This window comes from Diceros bicornis, chromosome 6, assembly GCF_020826845.1.
Source record: "Diceros bicornis minor isolate mBicDic1 chromosome 6, mDicBic1.mat.cur, whole genome shotgun sequence".
NCBI lineage: Eukaryota > Metazoa > Chordata > Mammalia > Perissodactyla > Rhinocerotidae > Diceros > Diceros bicornis.
Window position 1 is genome coordinate 19,051,746 of NC_080745.1, and position 17,242 is coordinate 19,068,987.

At 34.3% G+C, this 17,242-nt stretch overlaps 1 protein-coding gene across 1 annotated transcript in view; it reads right to left on the reverse strand.

The window, feature by feature from the left end:
* The window catches only part of RYR2 (ryanodine receptor 2), a 683,573-nt gene that overhangs the window by 50,989 nt on the left and 615,342 nt on the right, over window positions 1–17,242 (reverse strand). Inside the window, exons 80-85 of the mRNA XM_058542954.1 lie at window positions 16,483–16,562; window positions 13,334–13,410; window positions 12,464–12,537; window positions 2,602–2,682; window positions 1,697–1,785; window positions 140–268 (exon numbers count right to left, since the gene is read on the reverse strand). Coding sequence (XP_058398937.1) covers window positions 140–268; window positions 1,697–1,785; window positions 2,602–2,682; window positions 12,464–12,537; window positions 13,334–13,410; window positions 16,483–16,562 — 530 coding nt within the window. The remainder of the gene's footprint in view (window positions 1–139; window positions 269–1,696; window positions 1,786–2,601; window positions 2,683–12,463; window positions 12,538–13,333; window positions 13,411–16,482; window positions 16,563–17,242) is intronic.

Here is a 17,242-nt window from a genome sequence, read left to right on the forward strand (position 1 = left end):
AGAATCCATGGGTCAACTGGAAATGTGGATGATGGCAGGAAAATACTTTAGGCACATTGTATTTCTCCATAGAATTCAATGCTAACCAGTTGACTTTTTCCTTTCTTTCTTCAAATAGCAGAAATGTTTAAATGTTTACCTGAATATACTCTGTGAGAGTGTTAAAGACTTGTTTTGCTACTTGAATTGCTTTGGAGAAATTCCGTTGTCCTTGTTCATCAATAACATCTTTCCCAGAGTAATACCAATAGAAATCACTAATTGATTCCTGGAAAACAGAGACAATAGGATTAAGGCACATTCTGAAGCTATCACTGACCTGTCCAGTTTTGGACTCTATAATAGGAAATCATTTTAAAGAACAGATTTGGAAGCAAACAAAAATATCTGTGAAGTAAATACTATTCTCAATGATTTTCCTAAAGATACAATATGGCAACATCCTCCTGAGATACAAATAACAACTGGAGAGAAGATAAGAAGCAGAAAACTTAGCTTTAAAAATGACTTTCTGTCTCTGATGACCTTGAACTTCACAAACATAAGGATTCATAAGATCAACGCATATTTATCCATTGAGCCAAGTTAGATGGTTACTATGAGAGCACAGAGACTGGACAAATTATAGAACAATATTTTTTTGATTATGGACATCTGGCCTCTTGTTTCTCCAGCAAAGCCACTACCATTTCCTGGGTGAGAACTCCAGGATGTTTCCTGCCTTTGTAACTGCCCCTGAAGAAACTGGTTGGATTACATATAAATAGTGACGACGACTGTAAACAAATATCTAAATAAGATCAATCTTTCCAAACAGGATGTTTTCAACAATAACTTACATCGTGAGGGAATTTCAGTTAGCTAAATGAATAATACAATTTAGCGTAGCATGTAAACTACATTTGGGTTTTGAGACATGATTTAAAAAGTCACAAATACGTTTTCAGCAATACTTTTTGATGTATATGCTTCAAAAATGGACTTTTTTCCCATTAAGCTCTAAGTAAAAAAGTGTTGTGCTTTTACATACTTGAAGATTAAGGAAAAAACTGAAAGCCTTTTTGTGCAGTTTTTAAAAGTACTATACCTGGCTTCTCTTATAAATAAAACAAGGAAAATAAAAGCTGTTTAGGGTTCTCATTATTTAGGAGGCCTATACCTTCAGATTCAGTTTTATTGACATGTAAAAGATTACTACAATATCAGGGAGATTTTTAAGTGATGGAGTGTTAAGCTGAATTTTAAAATTAATTCAAATATTAGCTGAAAAGAACTAACCTTAGGCTGTTAAATTTAAGTATATGGTAGGTACTTTGAAAGCCTTTCTTTTTCATAAGAATGTTTCAAATCTTTTTCCCCTGTTTATCTATCCACTGTAGAAGAGAGATCAGAGCATGTAAGCGCTTTACGACATGAAAAAGAATTTAAAATGCTATCAAGCTAAAAAAATGTAGAAAAAACAATCCCCACTTGTAGGAAGAAAATAATGGGCAAAGTAGGAGCCAGGATCAGAGGCAAAGACACCAGTGGCAGCTTCACCCTAAGATTTGGTGACAGGCTGTGATCAAAGACAAAACATCTAAAAAAATTCTGTCTAGTCATAAATCAAAACACATTAAAACACGGCACTTCAATAGCTCTGCCATATTCTCGCAACTAACCGACCCCTTTGTTACTGATACGTAAGGCAACGTACCTGCACCCTCAGTAGGTAGTCTACAGTCGAGATGATTATGTTGACAGTAGTATTATTGCCAGTCTGAGTTCTCAGATAATTCTGAAAATCTACATAAGATCAAAAGATGTTATTAAGGCTCATTCAAAAGTTTAAAATGAGTTGAGTTATTCGAGGAACTCCAAAAGCAAATGCTGTCCCCAGCAAAATCATTGTGACTCAGAGTAGTGTTCTTATAGTTTTAATATGAAATAATTTATATTTTCCATAAAAAGTGGGTGAGCACCCCAAAAATATATCTAGGTGCTTTGCAGAATATCAATATTCAATTTTTGTCAAAGAGGTTGCTAACACCAGTTTCCTGATTCCTAGCTCTAGAACTCTGGGCGTGTGAATGACTGAAAGGATGTCCATCCTTTAGATATAGTCATTAAATTATTTATTCAATAATCACTTGTTCCTCAGTACTGTACTCAGTGCTGGGGAAACAAAAATAAAATTAAGATGTAGTTCCTGCCTTCATGGACACACAGCTTGGTAGAGAGGAAGATATACAGACAACGAATAGAAATACATTATGCTAAGTAATTCAATGAAGTAGATTCCCCAGTTAAAGAGAAGGGGTACAAAAGGAATAAAGTATATATTTCTCTGTAAGTACCTATCTAATCTAAATCTGTCTTCACCTATCACCTCTCTTCTCTAACATAAAGACAATTGATAAGAATTAAGTGAAATGGCTAACAAAGGACTTTGAAAGCAGCAAAGCAATCTATAAAATGTCACAGTGCCAATGCATACAGAGGAATGCTCAAGAACTGCTGACTCAAGGCATGAAGCCTAATTGGAACTAACAGCCTCCTGTTATTACAGGCTTCAATACACTTATTCCTTGGTACCACCAGATGGTCTGGGGTCTCACAAACCTGAGTTGTGTCCCTCACAAAGCAGCTGCAGGAAGCGGAAGAGGTCACAGGTGAACTCGTCATCCTGCAGAACCTTTTCTCCTGCAGAAAGTCCAGAGGGATCAGACATTATCAACCACCCTCGTCTGTCCCTCCCTTTCTATCCCCACCTCCATAAAACTTGCATGTTGATCTAGCATCGTTCTGAACCAAAAACAGTCACAAATCATAGCCACTTTTCTATCTGAAGCTCATAGGATCATGCGCTTGGCAGATAGATGCACTTTTTCTTTGTCAGAAAAGAACATTTGAATCTTAAACTCAGGTTTCTCTCTGTTAAAAGTAGCAGCATGGGTTTGGCAACATTTTAGAAGCAACCTGAAGATTTAAACTTTTCTTTTCTTTCTTCTTTTTCAGTAAGTTGTATATAGGAAGGATCTCTGCAGCTCTTACGAATGTTAAGGTTAAATCTGCTTTGTTCCCAGAATATGAGCACATGATTCAATGCAAAGCATTCAATGCATATATAAAACAGGGCCAAGAGTTTCGTTTATTAAAGACTAATTAAAGGATTTTTGTGAAAATTGTCAATGACTAGAAAAATGTTTCTTATTTCAATTAACTTTCTCATTAGCTTGTCTATGGATCTAAAAAAAGGCAAAGACTTCAGAAGTCTAAAACAGAGATGTCATTGGTTGGAGCATTACATCCAGAGGAGAGAGAACTGGCACAGAGACCTAATTCGAAATATCAAACCAAAAGAAAGACTTTGGTGGCTCATGCCATGAGAGCTAAACCTAATAAAGAAAGGTGAAAAGAAGGACATCTCAAAGCCATTGAAGCTACTCTGCATCGTTAAAAACTATATTGTGGGGCAAGGATGAAGCCTCAGAAAAGGGCTTAGGTATTTTACCTATATTTCAATTTAAATGTATCTTGATCACAAGTTACTTGGAAAGCAAAAACACAAAGAAGGAAACAAACAAAAAAACAGCACCACACGAATGAAAGTTGATTTTTAAAGCATAGAGTGTCAGTGAAAAAAATTTTCAACATTATGAGTGTATGCTCTGGAATCTAAATTTGTTTAGAAAGCAAAATGACAAAACAATGTTGTTTGGCAAGTGAATGGATGTACTTATGTATTTGAAAAAATAATAACTTTTCAGACTGGAAATACTTTGGGCTAAGAAAGAAAACTATGCAATGACCATGTGTTTACTTTAACTAAAATTATGAATGATCATAATGACAGAGAGCTGATGGACTTACCAGTCTGCAGTCTGTGACTTTCAAAGTGAGAGGCTTCATATAATGGGAGGGTTAGGAAGCAAAACCATTTTGAAAACTAATATAAACATTAAAAAAAGTACATAAAATCACTGTACTGGTTTCCCTGTTAGCCTGTAAGATATGACATTTGGTGACCAAACTAAAATCACCACGTATACAAAGTATACAAATCAGTCCTGTGAAGTTTAAGTGTTAAATGCACATCGTTTTGAATCTCAATACATGGCTGATAAGCCCATTCCTCAGTGTTTACATTCACATTCACGACAGGATAGGAAAGAAAGGGAGTATAATCTAGGCTAATAAACTAAATTCTTCGCTAATGATACTTTGTATCATTTCATGAGCTATTTTAATCAGAAGAGTATTTAAAATGATATTTAAATCAAAATATCATCTGTTAGTTACATAGACTTGTTAACTCTTTCCCTGTAGGCCCATCTAAAATTTTGTTTGTTTTCAGAAAGCGGAATCAATAAACAATGTACATACTTTTAATGTTCATATATTCAATGTGGAATAAGTAACCCTTGATAGAAACTATTCAGAAAAGTTAACACTGAAATAAATATCACATAGTCTACCTGTGTACCTAAAAATGCTCTGCACCATGTACATTGATTTATAACATAAGGTCTTATTTATTGTTGGCATGCACAGTATTTTCTTGGCTGTATACTGAGACACGTACAAGTAATTTCACTTACAGAAGGACACACTGCATACAGCAGAACAATAGGGAGAGGAGGGGGCGGGTCAAGCCTTCATCTACCATCACGTGACACCAGATATAAACTGGGGTGCTATTGCTTAATGAACACGTTACTATGTGATTAAAATGCTGCCATTGCCCATGCTGCATGTAGGTGGTGCAGTAACAGAGATGGATGATGGCTTTATGTCTGCAGAAGGTACAGGATCAACAGTCGATTTTGTGATGTATGCAAAAGAAATTCCATTGTAGGATGGAAACTAAGATTAATAACAAAGAACGAAATGGAGTAAAATGTAGTTGAAAGTGCTTTTACATTCTTAAAATATTATTTGTAACAGCTGCATGATGGCCAAATGTAGATATTGTGACGGGCATTCCTTTGGTTTCATTTTTAATTATAAGAGGATTATGATTTCTAACACTGCACTAAAGGGAGAGTTAGTACAATATTGTTGCTGCTGATGAGCTTGTCCTTTGAGCCTTAGGTTTCTCATCTATAAAATGGGAATAATGTCCACCCTCTACCTCACTGGCTTTTCATAATCTATGTGACCATTTTTATCAATTGTGGAAAGGTTAATATTATTAGTAGCAGTGGCAATAACACTAAAGAAAGATGGGAACGACATGCCCAGGTGAGGAATATAATTATTTGAATACATTTATTAAATGTGTTCATATTTTCAAAAAGTCATTTTAATTTTAATGGACCAAAATATTTTCAAAAATATAAATTGTCAATTGAAAGTAACTGACCTTATTTATTCAAGCTACCACTGAAAAGTAATTCCTGTTTTAGAGATCTAATAAAGTTAACACACTTTTATAAGGCTACTGTTCTACTCACAACTGGCTTATCCAGTTAATAGAAAAGTACACAAATGTCTGCTGAAGTTCAATAAAAGCAATTTTGTTCTTATTGGTTACTTAGACTATCCATGGACATAGGCCAAAGTTCACAGCCTTATCTCCAGACAAAGCTTGGTTTAATGGTTAATAATTGTTAACAAAATTAAGGAAACAAGTAAAAAGACTATATAATATATATTATGTATATATGCATACATATATGTGTGTCTGTGTGTATATATATATAAACAATTGAATTAGGATAAATAGACTCCAGAAGACCAAGATCCCCATTGTTGTAGGGTCTTGTCATGTCAATATCTCTAATAATGCAAAGATAAAACAATGAATGGCATGAAGCATAAGATTGGCCACTTCAAATAATTCCCTATAATCTATTGTTAAATGGAACTCAAGAGCCCCCCACTGCCATGGAGGAAATAACTCTGATTACTGATCTTTAGAGGACTTAAATATCTATTTTGTATATGGCAAAATTGAAGGATTAAGGCTAAAAATATTTTTTTAAATAGTGAAAAATCAGGTATTTGATTTCAGGTGGGTAGTTTTCATGTTGTTGCTTAAATGACTTAAATGTGGCTGCTTAAATTATATTACAATTCAAGTAGCAAAGAAAAAATTTTTTAAATGGATGACGACTAAGATTTAGTTAGTGACTACAGTGTGCTAGGCATTGTGCTAGATATATTTTCTCATCATTTCATTTCAAGTTTATAATAATCCTATAAATTATGTGATATGAATCCCATTTTGTGGTTCAGGAAACAACTGAGAAATTAAGTAACTTGACTAATGTCCTATAGCTATTAACTGGTAAAGGATTTGAATCCAGTAAACTTGAATAAACATTCATTAAGTGTTTCCTATATGCTAGGCACCTTGTGAGGTGCTGCGGATAAAAGACTAATGGGCATAATTCCTAATCTCAAGAAATTCATAGTCTATTGGAAGAGACAGGCAATGAACAGATAATTTCAAATGATGTGGTCTTTCTGAATCCAGTATGCCATAGTTTCTAAACTTCATAACGTTCACATCAGTAACGAATAAGATCTTTGACCGACAATCATTACATGCACTATATGTTATCTAAGTTGTGAACTCCTACTTCTTTCATCAATTTTGGAACCTGAAGAACACCATTCTCTAAGTACGTGGCTTTGGGAAAGTCAGTTGACCTCTCTGAGCCTTTGTTTCATCATTTTGATATGAGGATTAACAATCTCCTGACCTCCTAACTTCACAGGGCTGTTGGGAGAATCAAATTGGTTTAAACAAGTACAATTGCTTTGAAATATGCAAAGCACAGTAGGAATAAATGTGAAGTTTCAATGATGTGAAGTCATAAGTTCAAAAGACCCAGATTTCTTTTTTTTTATTTTAGATTTCTAAAATATAGAATTTCAGTGGGTTGTGGCTATGATAATCTATAAATTCCATTAAGTGCATGTATTTAAATTAAGGTAACAATCTGACACCAGTGCATAAAATGCATTCCTATTTCAGATCCCAAGACAATAAAAATGACCACTATGTGAAATAAATTAGTTACGTCCCATGGATAACAGAATTAAAGTACATGTTAGCTGTGGAGGAAAAAAATCCCTTTGCTTTCAAATTTGATGTGCAGGTGGTTTCTCTTATAACCTTAATGCCTTCCAGCTCCCATTACCCTAACTGAAAGCCTTCATCCATTCTATCTACCAACATCCTAACTGATCTCCTGCCTTCAGACTGTGACACCCATCCTACACACCGTTGCCTAAAACAACGGTTGTAAGCAATCCAACTATAACACTCTCCTGATAAACAGATTGATGTCTTTAACAGTAATTATGAAAAGTATACTCCGAAAAGCTTCCTATCATCTGTCATTAAACATAACCTCAGAGCTCCCCAACTGCCACGAAGGAGATCACGCTGGTCACTCTCTTTGGAGGTCTCAATGTCTATTTAGGACACTAGTATTCCTGAGAAATGAGAAATCCGTGCACTTTAATGCTACTGGATTCTACTGGAAGCATTTTTTGAACAACAGATGTTAGGAATTTAATTCCAAGTGGATCATTACATAACACATAATATCATATAAGTGTTAACTTATTTAATGTCTCTCCAAGGCCTCAGAAAGAAAGTACAAATTCCTTGGCAGGGCACAGAAGGCCCTTTAGTGCCTCCCATAAACTATCTTTCCACCCTCTAGTCATATTTTCCCTTCAACCACAACAAGTTAGTAACTGTTCTCTGACATGTTTTGTATCTTAAACTTTGCATATGCTGTTCCTTTCCATTGTAATGTCTTTCGTTGCCTTCCTTATCTACCAGATAAACTACCACAGGCCATATGTTACTTCTTGTGTGATATTTCCCCCGTACCCCTGGCAGCTAAGTACTTCAATTCAGTTGGCTCATACACACAGAGCATTGTTTTGAAGTCATCTGTTTACAAGTCTGTGTAGACAATACTGAGCTCCCAAAGAACTCCAATGCCTAGGACAGTGTCTAGCACAAATAGCCACTCAAATTCAAATGAGTGCTTCAAAGTTTAAAAACTGTGCAAGGATGTTAAGAAAATCTATTTAGTGCCATGAACCAACATCACAGGCTTTCCTTGAAGAGAAAGTTTACCCACAGGAATGGCAGTGTAGTCAGAACGCAGGTGTTAGTACTGGACTATGCTTGCGAAAAGACTTTGAAAATCTGGGGTAGGAGGCAGCCAATGAATAATCAAGCCCTAAAGATACTAACAAAAAATTAGGCTAGCCAATATTTAAAAATTGCTTCCATGATCCTTTTGATGAATTAATTACAAATTAATCCTTTTTGCGTCAACGTCACATAAACTTGATGAGGTCGCTATAAACACATCAGTAAGAACTTCAATTAAACATATTATCAGATACAGATGGAAATTTAGGAAGGTTAATTGGTAAAGTTTTATATAAAATTTAAAAAAATCAAACAATTTCTGAGTAATCAGATAAGCTTCAAAATGTTATCTTGCTTATGAAGTCTAGGACCACCACAAAAAAGTCAAAAAAATAAAATGGAATATCTTCTACTACATTCCAAGAAGTCTGAAAGAAGAAAAATTGCACTTTCAAGCTCATAATGATTTCATAATGAGGTTAAATGGTTCTGAGGAAAAACAAATTAAAAATCCAAGGATGGAATGAAATTTTAAATACTCATATAGGTTTTTGGTTTTGAACTTCATTGTATGTTAAAAGAAAACACATATGACTAAAAAATATACAGAGGACAACATTGAGCACGTCACAAATCTACCAAACACACTTCCTAAAGAAACTTTTTTTAAAAAAAAACAAGTGGGAGGTCCAGGCTTTTGTAGAAATGGAGGAAATTTAGTAAAGGAGGAACAGGGATACAGGGCAAACTTACATGACAATAACAGCAGTAGAAAAAGGAATATAAATGATTAGCCTGAAATCTTTATATCTGAACCTTAAAGAAACACATATTTCCTAATGGTATCTCAGTAACAGATTAGGAATGTCATTTGTGACTATAAAAAGTTCAAAAGTGATTTCAAAACTTCAACAATAAATGGAAAACTTGGCAACAGATTGGTGTCTTTGAAGGGAGCAAAGTAAAAGGGCAAAAAATACTACCTAAGTGAACATGCTGGACACAAAATAAGCCCCAAAGAATACTAAAAGATGGGGGGAAAGGGACTTGGTTCATGGAACTGCTAAATTAAATGGTGGAAGGCAGAATGCCTGCATTTCAGTCTTGTCCCGGTCACCTTGCTGTGTGACCCTGCACAGGCCAAATAATCTTTCTGTTCCTCAGTCTCCTTATCTATAAAATGGTGACAGTATCTCATTGGAGGGTTGTGGGTATCTAAAGTTCATGCATTTAAGTTATACATTTTCTATGGCTATAAAATTTATGGTCATTTTACCATTATTGGGAAGAGATTTAGCCTAATAAAAACAGTTAGTTAGGAACCAGAAGATTTAGATCAGATTATTTTCTCAGTGTTGAGGCTATACTGTCCAAGCCTCAAGCTTTGAAGCAACAATACCACTCACTAACAGATTTAGATTTTTCAGCCTTTTCTACATATTCCAAGAGGGATGATCGATTTTCCTCTTCTATGAGGATACAACCTTTTCTTAACTTTTGTAGAATCTAAAACAAAAGAATGGCCCATTACAGAAATTTTTAAAATATGCCAAAGGATAGAGTCAGTATAGGGAATATTAATCTAGGAAATAGTATAATATTAATAGAGCTAATGGATTGCCCCTGCATGTTCTCCTAATAGGTCTCTTGATTAAAGCAGCAGTGCATATTCAGAAAGCACAATTTAATCTCCAAAGACTTGTACACATACGAGGTACTATTCAAAAATCTCATCCCTTCTTTATTACCATCGTATATAATGTCTTTTAGAAACCTCTTTGAAATACCAATGCCATTTTTGTTATTATATTAGTTTGAGGAGTAAATATTTGCTACTGTTTTTTTAAATTCAGTCTCAAGAATGAAAATTAGTTTTTATGTTAAGAAGGTTTTTAATGAGTGATATTTTCAAAAGAAGAGAGAAAAACTCTATAGATCTCTCAGTACTTGGAAGGGAACTGGCAGAGCCCAGTGGCCACGAGGCAGCTCAGCCGGTCACAGGCCATGGTGGGTCACCACTGATTTCCCATGCACCAGTCTGTGCAGCCATAAAGCCTCAGGATGTCCAAGACAGAAACGCCACAGGGAGTCTACTGCATACATTCTACGATTCATTCATTTACACGACAATTGCAAACACTGAGTCCACCAGAAGTTTTTTTACATGAAAGAAACGGAACATAACAAATCCAAAAACATAATTTAAATGCTTGTTGCCCCTTCATGTCTAATATGTTAATAACTGTACATTCTCATAGAAAGAAGAAAAAAAAGGAAAGCTTGGTATATAAATTTTTAAAATAATAGGATGCATAATGATGGAAATTAAATAATTTACTTGTTAAAATGGTCTATAAAAGGAAAAAATGCACAAAAAACTGTCACTATCAAGACTGTACACAAAGCTAACAACAAATAAAGGAGCAAATAAATAAAAGACAGTTCATTTTTAATAATTACCACGCTCATGAGTGATGACTGAGGAAGGGAAGATAGTACATTTACAGTAGTCGAAAGAAAAGGAAATGAGGAAAAAGAAAGAAGTTGAGATTTGGTTTTTGTTTTGCTGTTTGTAAGGAAATAAAAAGAAAACGTGTTAATCGGTTTGGGCAATTATTTTTATGTGTGTGTGAAAAAAGAATAAATAAACCAATCTCACATTGAGAGATGTAATGACTTCTAATGTTAGAATGGTCACTCTACAAAGTTATTTCTCATCTGGGACTCACAAATGTTATTCCAATCCATATCTGGCTGACAAAGGATAGGAGACTCGGTAAAATAAACCTGTGTGGCCACTGTTCCTTTGTGGGAACTGATATGAACAGCAACTAAGGATGATTAATGGAATTGTGTTCAGAGCCTCTGGACCATTAGGTAATAACTATGGAGAAAAATGAAATTGATTTCTAATTCCAAGACAGAGAAGTCAGACTGTGGATGAGAATCATTCGCTTTTAGGCCCTTTACAGCTGGAAAATGCCCAGGACTTCAGTGAGACGGTAGGGGCAGGCAAGTAACAGGCCCTGAAGTTTGTAGCGGCTCTGAGTTCTCCAGATGGGGCCGTCAGGCCAGGTGTTGCAACTGATGACACAAATAACAGTAACAAAGAGATTTGGCTTCATATTTATTTTCAGAAAACCTAAGTAAGCGTAGAGTGCTGCTGGTGATTTTTCTGGAAGGTAGCTAACACAATTAAGTAACCGTATGACTAATATTTAATGATTGAACCTATACCTTCAAATACCAAGCTGAAAAAATAAAACACACAGGAGCCATATAGAAGTAGTAGCATTAGAATAGGTCTAAATGATATCTTTAAAATACAGTGCGAGATATGCAGCTAATTCTTTTTCCTATTGTCAGAACAAAAATATACAGAGATAATTAGAGAGATCAGTTAATTCTAAAACATTTCAGAAAGGCCAGCAGACTACAAATGGCAGACGGGAGAAAACTTATTTTTTGCAACAAGATTAGTTTTATGGAAGACCCCAATGTTCCAAAACTAATACATTGATAAGATGACGACTTCAAATCAGACCAAACAAACAAAAACAAATAAACACACAGGGCCTTACTAAAACTAAATTCCTTTCAAAATCAAACACAAAAGAATAAAAACAAATCAAAACAAAAAATATTGAAGATAATTATTTCTTAATAAATACTAACACGAATGTGCAACAATAGTTATTTCTGCTTTAAATGCACTGTGTGCTGAATTTTCTAGTTTATACACACATCTATTTATAGAAAGAGAAATTCTAAGATTATGTAAGTCATTATTTTTGTGCACAAGTAAATTAAGTGATCAGAGTTATTTAAACACAAAAATTACTCTTTAATTTCTTTCAAACAATTTGGATTTGCAAAGACATATGGATATGTGAGAGAGAAGGATAACTACGCTAAAAGAGAGGAGATGGTAGGAATAGTGGTAGACTGAAGGATGTGAAAGGATTACTATCCTAAAGAGAGAGAAGAAACTCACAGCCTGACGGTTTGCTAAAGCAGCCAAAGAAAGTCAAACATTCTCTAATTTGGTTCATCCATGTGCTTTATAATTTTATAGATAATTCTCTAATAAAGGATCTTTATCTGCTACCCAACTAGGGGAAAGGCCACTGACAGTAGGTCTGGGACAGAAAGGGGTTAATGACTGACGTGGGAAGGTTGGATTTATGGTGTGACCTGTGTGAGTGTGCAATTATGAACTTTTAAATGAGTCCCATAAGCATTTTGTCCATTTTAAAATAACCTTGTACCTCTCTGTATTGAAAAGGTCATTGATAACTGACTCATTTCAGGGAAGAAAGGGAAACAAGTGATCTTTTTAATTGAAGTGATTAATACCTGATCCTTCCTCTGTCACCATTCCAAGTCCTTCAGCTTTGTTTTGTCGCTCAAATGCATTTAGGTCAAGGACGCTAAAAAAACAAGGAGAAAAACAATTAGGGGACTAATGGAAACTTTTCTTTCTTCAAGAGAGCAAATGTCTAAAAATCATATATCTTGAAATGTGAACCCAATGTTAACACACACTGAAAACATGTCCCAATTCAATGTCTACCAACCATATTCTCCTAGTAACAGACTAGCCCCTCCCCAGGGCCTACACTGAAATGATCCATGTGAAGGTCAAACATCAGGCATTAATGGGTTTCAACTTTGGGAGCACATTACAAAATTAGCAGACACACTGAAATATGATGATAATAATAATAATCATCTTTTTCCAGTTGGAATAGCTTATTACATTAAGTGTGTGTCAGGTTCCGTGGTCAAATGCTGTCTGAATGATTTCAAACATTGTAAAAAATAGAAAATGATTATCACAAATTAGTTGGTTAAGGACCATTTATTTAGAGAAAATGAGAAATGGTCTACAAGCTCCCAAATAAAACTAAATAATTTCTTTTTTCTCTTTTAAAAATCAGACGCTACTCATTTTCAAGTATGGAGAATACACATTAATTCCCCAAGGTCCCTATTTAGGCACAGGGAAGACTATTTTAAGACATTATTAATATTGAGTAATTTAGTAATTAAGACATTACTAACACCTAACAAGACAGAAAACAAGACACTACCTATTGTCCCACTTTAAAGTGTGTTTAATCATTAAAAATTCTTCTATGTATAATTATTGTCAGTAATGTAAAACAAACACTTTGAAAGATACAACCATTGAGTAGACCCACAACAAGGAAAGCCTGTGCTTACCTACATGACTGCATCAGGCCAGCAAGGCTCTGAAAGAAGCCCACATCCTTTTTCTCCTTGAGGTAGTCAAGCATTTTCTATAGTAAATATATAAATCATACGGCCACTGAACACAAATTTCGATTTTTGTTAAATAAATAAACAACAAAAACATGCTTTCTATTCTGGAATAAAGATAAAAAAAATATTCAGTGCATACAAATATTACTATTGTCATTTTTACCGTGAAATAGTGACAAGCATGTCAAAGCAAGATAGTTGTACATTTCTATGCCCAGCAGTACATAAACATGGCTTGGAACAAGGGAGTTGCTTTACATAACCACAATAAGCATCATAAACATCAGGGAGAAATAATACTCAACTCTCTTCTAGTCACTCTTTAAGTGTTTGGAGATTCAGATACTTAGTTCAAATTTACTGGGAAAAAGATCCCTCTGGATACTATTCACAGATTTCCATACAAAAGCGAGTTCCTTAAACAGCATTACAATCCCAGGGTTGTGACTACCATATGTTAATGATATAGACAGAAATTCAGTTTCCATTACCATACAAGGAATGACAGGAATCATTTGACTATTAAAGTTTTCTCCTCTGTTCTCAGAATGATGTCCAGATTCGGTCAAAATTTTGGTTAAACATAAATGTAAAAATGCTAAAGCAATGCATGGCTCTGTTTTGTTAACTGATTGTTACATCCTCTAATGAGACAGCTATTTCGAATGTGGATAAAATGTGTTGGAGGTTTCAAATAAGAAGTACACACAAGATGATAAGATGATAGAAGGCACAGCAAAGGTTTTAAGAAAATGAAGATATTGCTCTTTTACAAATATTGAATAGGAGGAGAATAATTTCAATTATCAGTGCTGTCTAAACAGGGCTCAGCTTAGCAGTCAAAATTTTGGTAGTAATCTTTGTTCAGAAATCAAAGATAATATAAAACTAAATATGTAAAGGTTGCATACACACACATAAATATAGTATATGTATATGTATATATATATATATATACGCACATATACATACACCTTCACAAGCCTATATACACACATACACACAAATATGTACACACAGAGATACACAAAAACATAACCATTGGGGTGGGGGTGATAACTTATCGGTCTAATGAAACATGAAGCATTTGTTAACCACTGGTCCTTTAAAACAAAAGGTATATGGCTTAGAGGGTCAAAGGGAGGTGGTGGAATATATATCGAAGGTTGAGAGAGAAAAGAAAAAATCTATATAGATGACAAGTACATATGTTACATGAATCTCAAGGTTCCTTTCAATTCCAAGGATTTCTGAATATATATACTATACAATAAAGGTCTTGAAGTAAAACATAAGGCAAGGGAAATTATTTTTTGATAAATATTGTGGAGAGATTAGGTAGGTTTTCTTTATTTTTTCTTTAAGTCATGTAGTCATTTACTATGGAAATCCAAAGAGGATATCTGTAAATTGGGTGAGGAAAAAAGACATCTTTATTTTCACTAACTTCTAACTGAAACTCAGCATTCCTTTCAGCTATTCATCTAAGCGATACACACAAGCAGGATTAGCAGTGACTATGATTTTTGTCATCAACAGAAATTCCAGATATTTTCATATCACATTTTAAAATATTTAGACTAATCATTTCTTCTCAATAATTATTAGAACAAGTACTAGATCTCTTACTTAATGAGTTCATAAAGAAATGCATATTATATTATCAAAAACCTGTTTTATAATATTTTGGTAACCACAGGTCAATATACTTCGTTTCTTTTGTAAACCTGTGCAATTTTCCTCTGGGCATTTGTAAACATTATACAGAGAGGAGTCCAGAGGCTTCACCAAACTGTCAGAGGCATTAAAAAGAAAAAGTCAAGAACCCTGGCTTAGATCATATCTATGTTCTCTTCCAGTCCTAAAATGTAATGATTATATTTACAGAAAAAAGTACACAATTAGAGAAAAATGTAAAAATGAAATTTTTCAGCAATTCTGGGTTGCTACTTAACCAATCTAAAACTTCACCAACCTAAAAGCAACCTTCCAATTTTCTCTGCTTTTCTTTTCTTGGACTCAAAAGTTTTCTAGGAGCACATTCATGGCTCTGTCCCACTGTTGTGATTCTGAGGTTCACAGCAACTTGAAGTGGGACATCCTAAGGTTTTCATTAGCCTCCCTTTCCTTCTATCAGGGGAGCCCTTTACCTGCCTCGCTAAAACTTACCCAAGAAAGAATGGTTATTAGTCCCATGTTTATAAACCATGTTTCCTCATAAAGAAGCCAGGATATAAAAATAAGAGAGAGATCTTAGTCTTAGAAAAACACAATCTGCTGCTTAAATTATGTTTTGCTTTGCTCTTTTTCAATTAGCATAACATTTTTTTCTGAGCTCAGGGCCACACTGTAGGCCATGTGAATGGTGTCCCCGGAGGTGTGCAGAGCAAAACCGTGACAGTCTGTTTCTGGCAGTTTTTTTAAGTTACTCAGATACTCTTATTTGAATAAACTCACAGACCTCGGCCTTCAGTTGGATATAGAGATGGCATTCTTTGTCGGAACTGATTGAAGTTATTAAAATCCTAGCCCAGATCATGTCTAACTTTTAAACAGAACACAGTTACAAAAATTGATTGGGAAGTGATTTTCTCAAGTCTTGGGAGACTAGAAAGAACTACAACTGAAAAAATTAACAGTGCATTATGTTGACATGTTAACCAAGGAGCAGGCTTCATACTATATATACAAGAAAACCCCTAGAATCAATGTATAGAAGGTACAATACTATAAAACATGTTACCAAACTAGGCTCCCTAGGAAAGAATATTTATTTTTCACTATTAAAACAAACAGCTGGTTTATGCTGACTTATTCACATGAAATGCAGTATCACAAATGACATGACTATATGACATGACTTCAGACTTCTAAAGAGAGTTAGTGCCCCACATGGGGTGTTTAGTGTACTACTTAGAAGATATTTGGATACTGGGACAAGATGACCATAAAATAAAGACATATTTTACACAAGAAATGAAAAATTTTACAACTAATAGTTCTTTTAGGATGACTAAAATAGTTCAACAAGATGACTATATAGTCCATTTGTTTGAAAGTACATTATGTGAATGGCTTAAAGATACTACCTGCTGTACTGTAGAGTTCCCACCATTTAAGATAGCAATTCCAAGCTTCAAAGTAGCAGCTACCATTGGTCCAGTTTCACCTTAAAAATATAAAAAGCAGTGTTCCTTAAATTATTTTACCTGCTACATGAACCTCTTCTGTCTCAAAATGCGCACTTTAAAAAATATTGTTACACCCCTACAAATCGGTATAATGGTGGAGTGGAACAGACTGACTTATATACCAAAAAATTAGAAGAGTAATAATGCATATTTTGCCATCAATGTTTTTACTAAATTCTCTGTGATATATCCAAGAATTGACTATATGAGAACACAGAAAAAAAGAATAGGAAGAAACAGTCGATTTTGAAACAGAGACCTAAAATTATTGAGATTCAAAACTAACCATGTGTATTAAAATAATATTGAAATGAATATGAGCCACTTAAAATTTTCTTTAAGGAAAATTTCTCTCCCTCCTCCCTCAACAATATTATGTTTAAACAATTTTTATTTCATCACTTTTATCTTAATATATTTATAGTCTTGCTTTATTAGGATGACTAGTCACAATTTTAAGTTATTCAAATAATAATGACAAAATTTTAAATCCAATTGACTATCATTTAGTATGTTATATTTTATTTTTACATTATTCACCTCTGCTTGTCTTAGAAATAGAAAAAAAATCCCCATACTTGGGAGAGGGGCGCTTAATAACAGAATGTACTAGCATTACTTTTCCATTCCATTACAAATTATATTAATGTTTTCACAA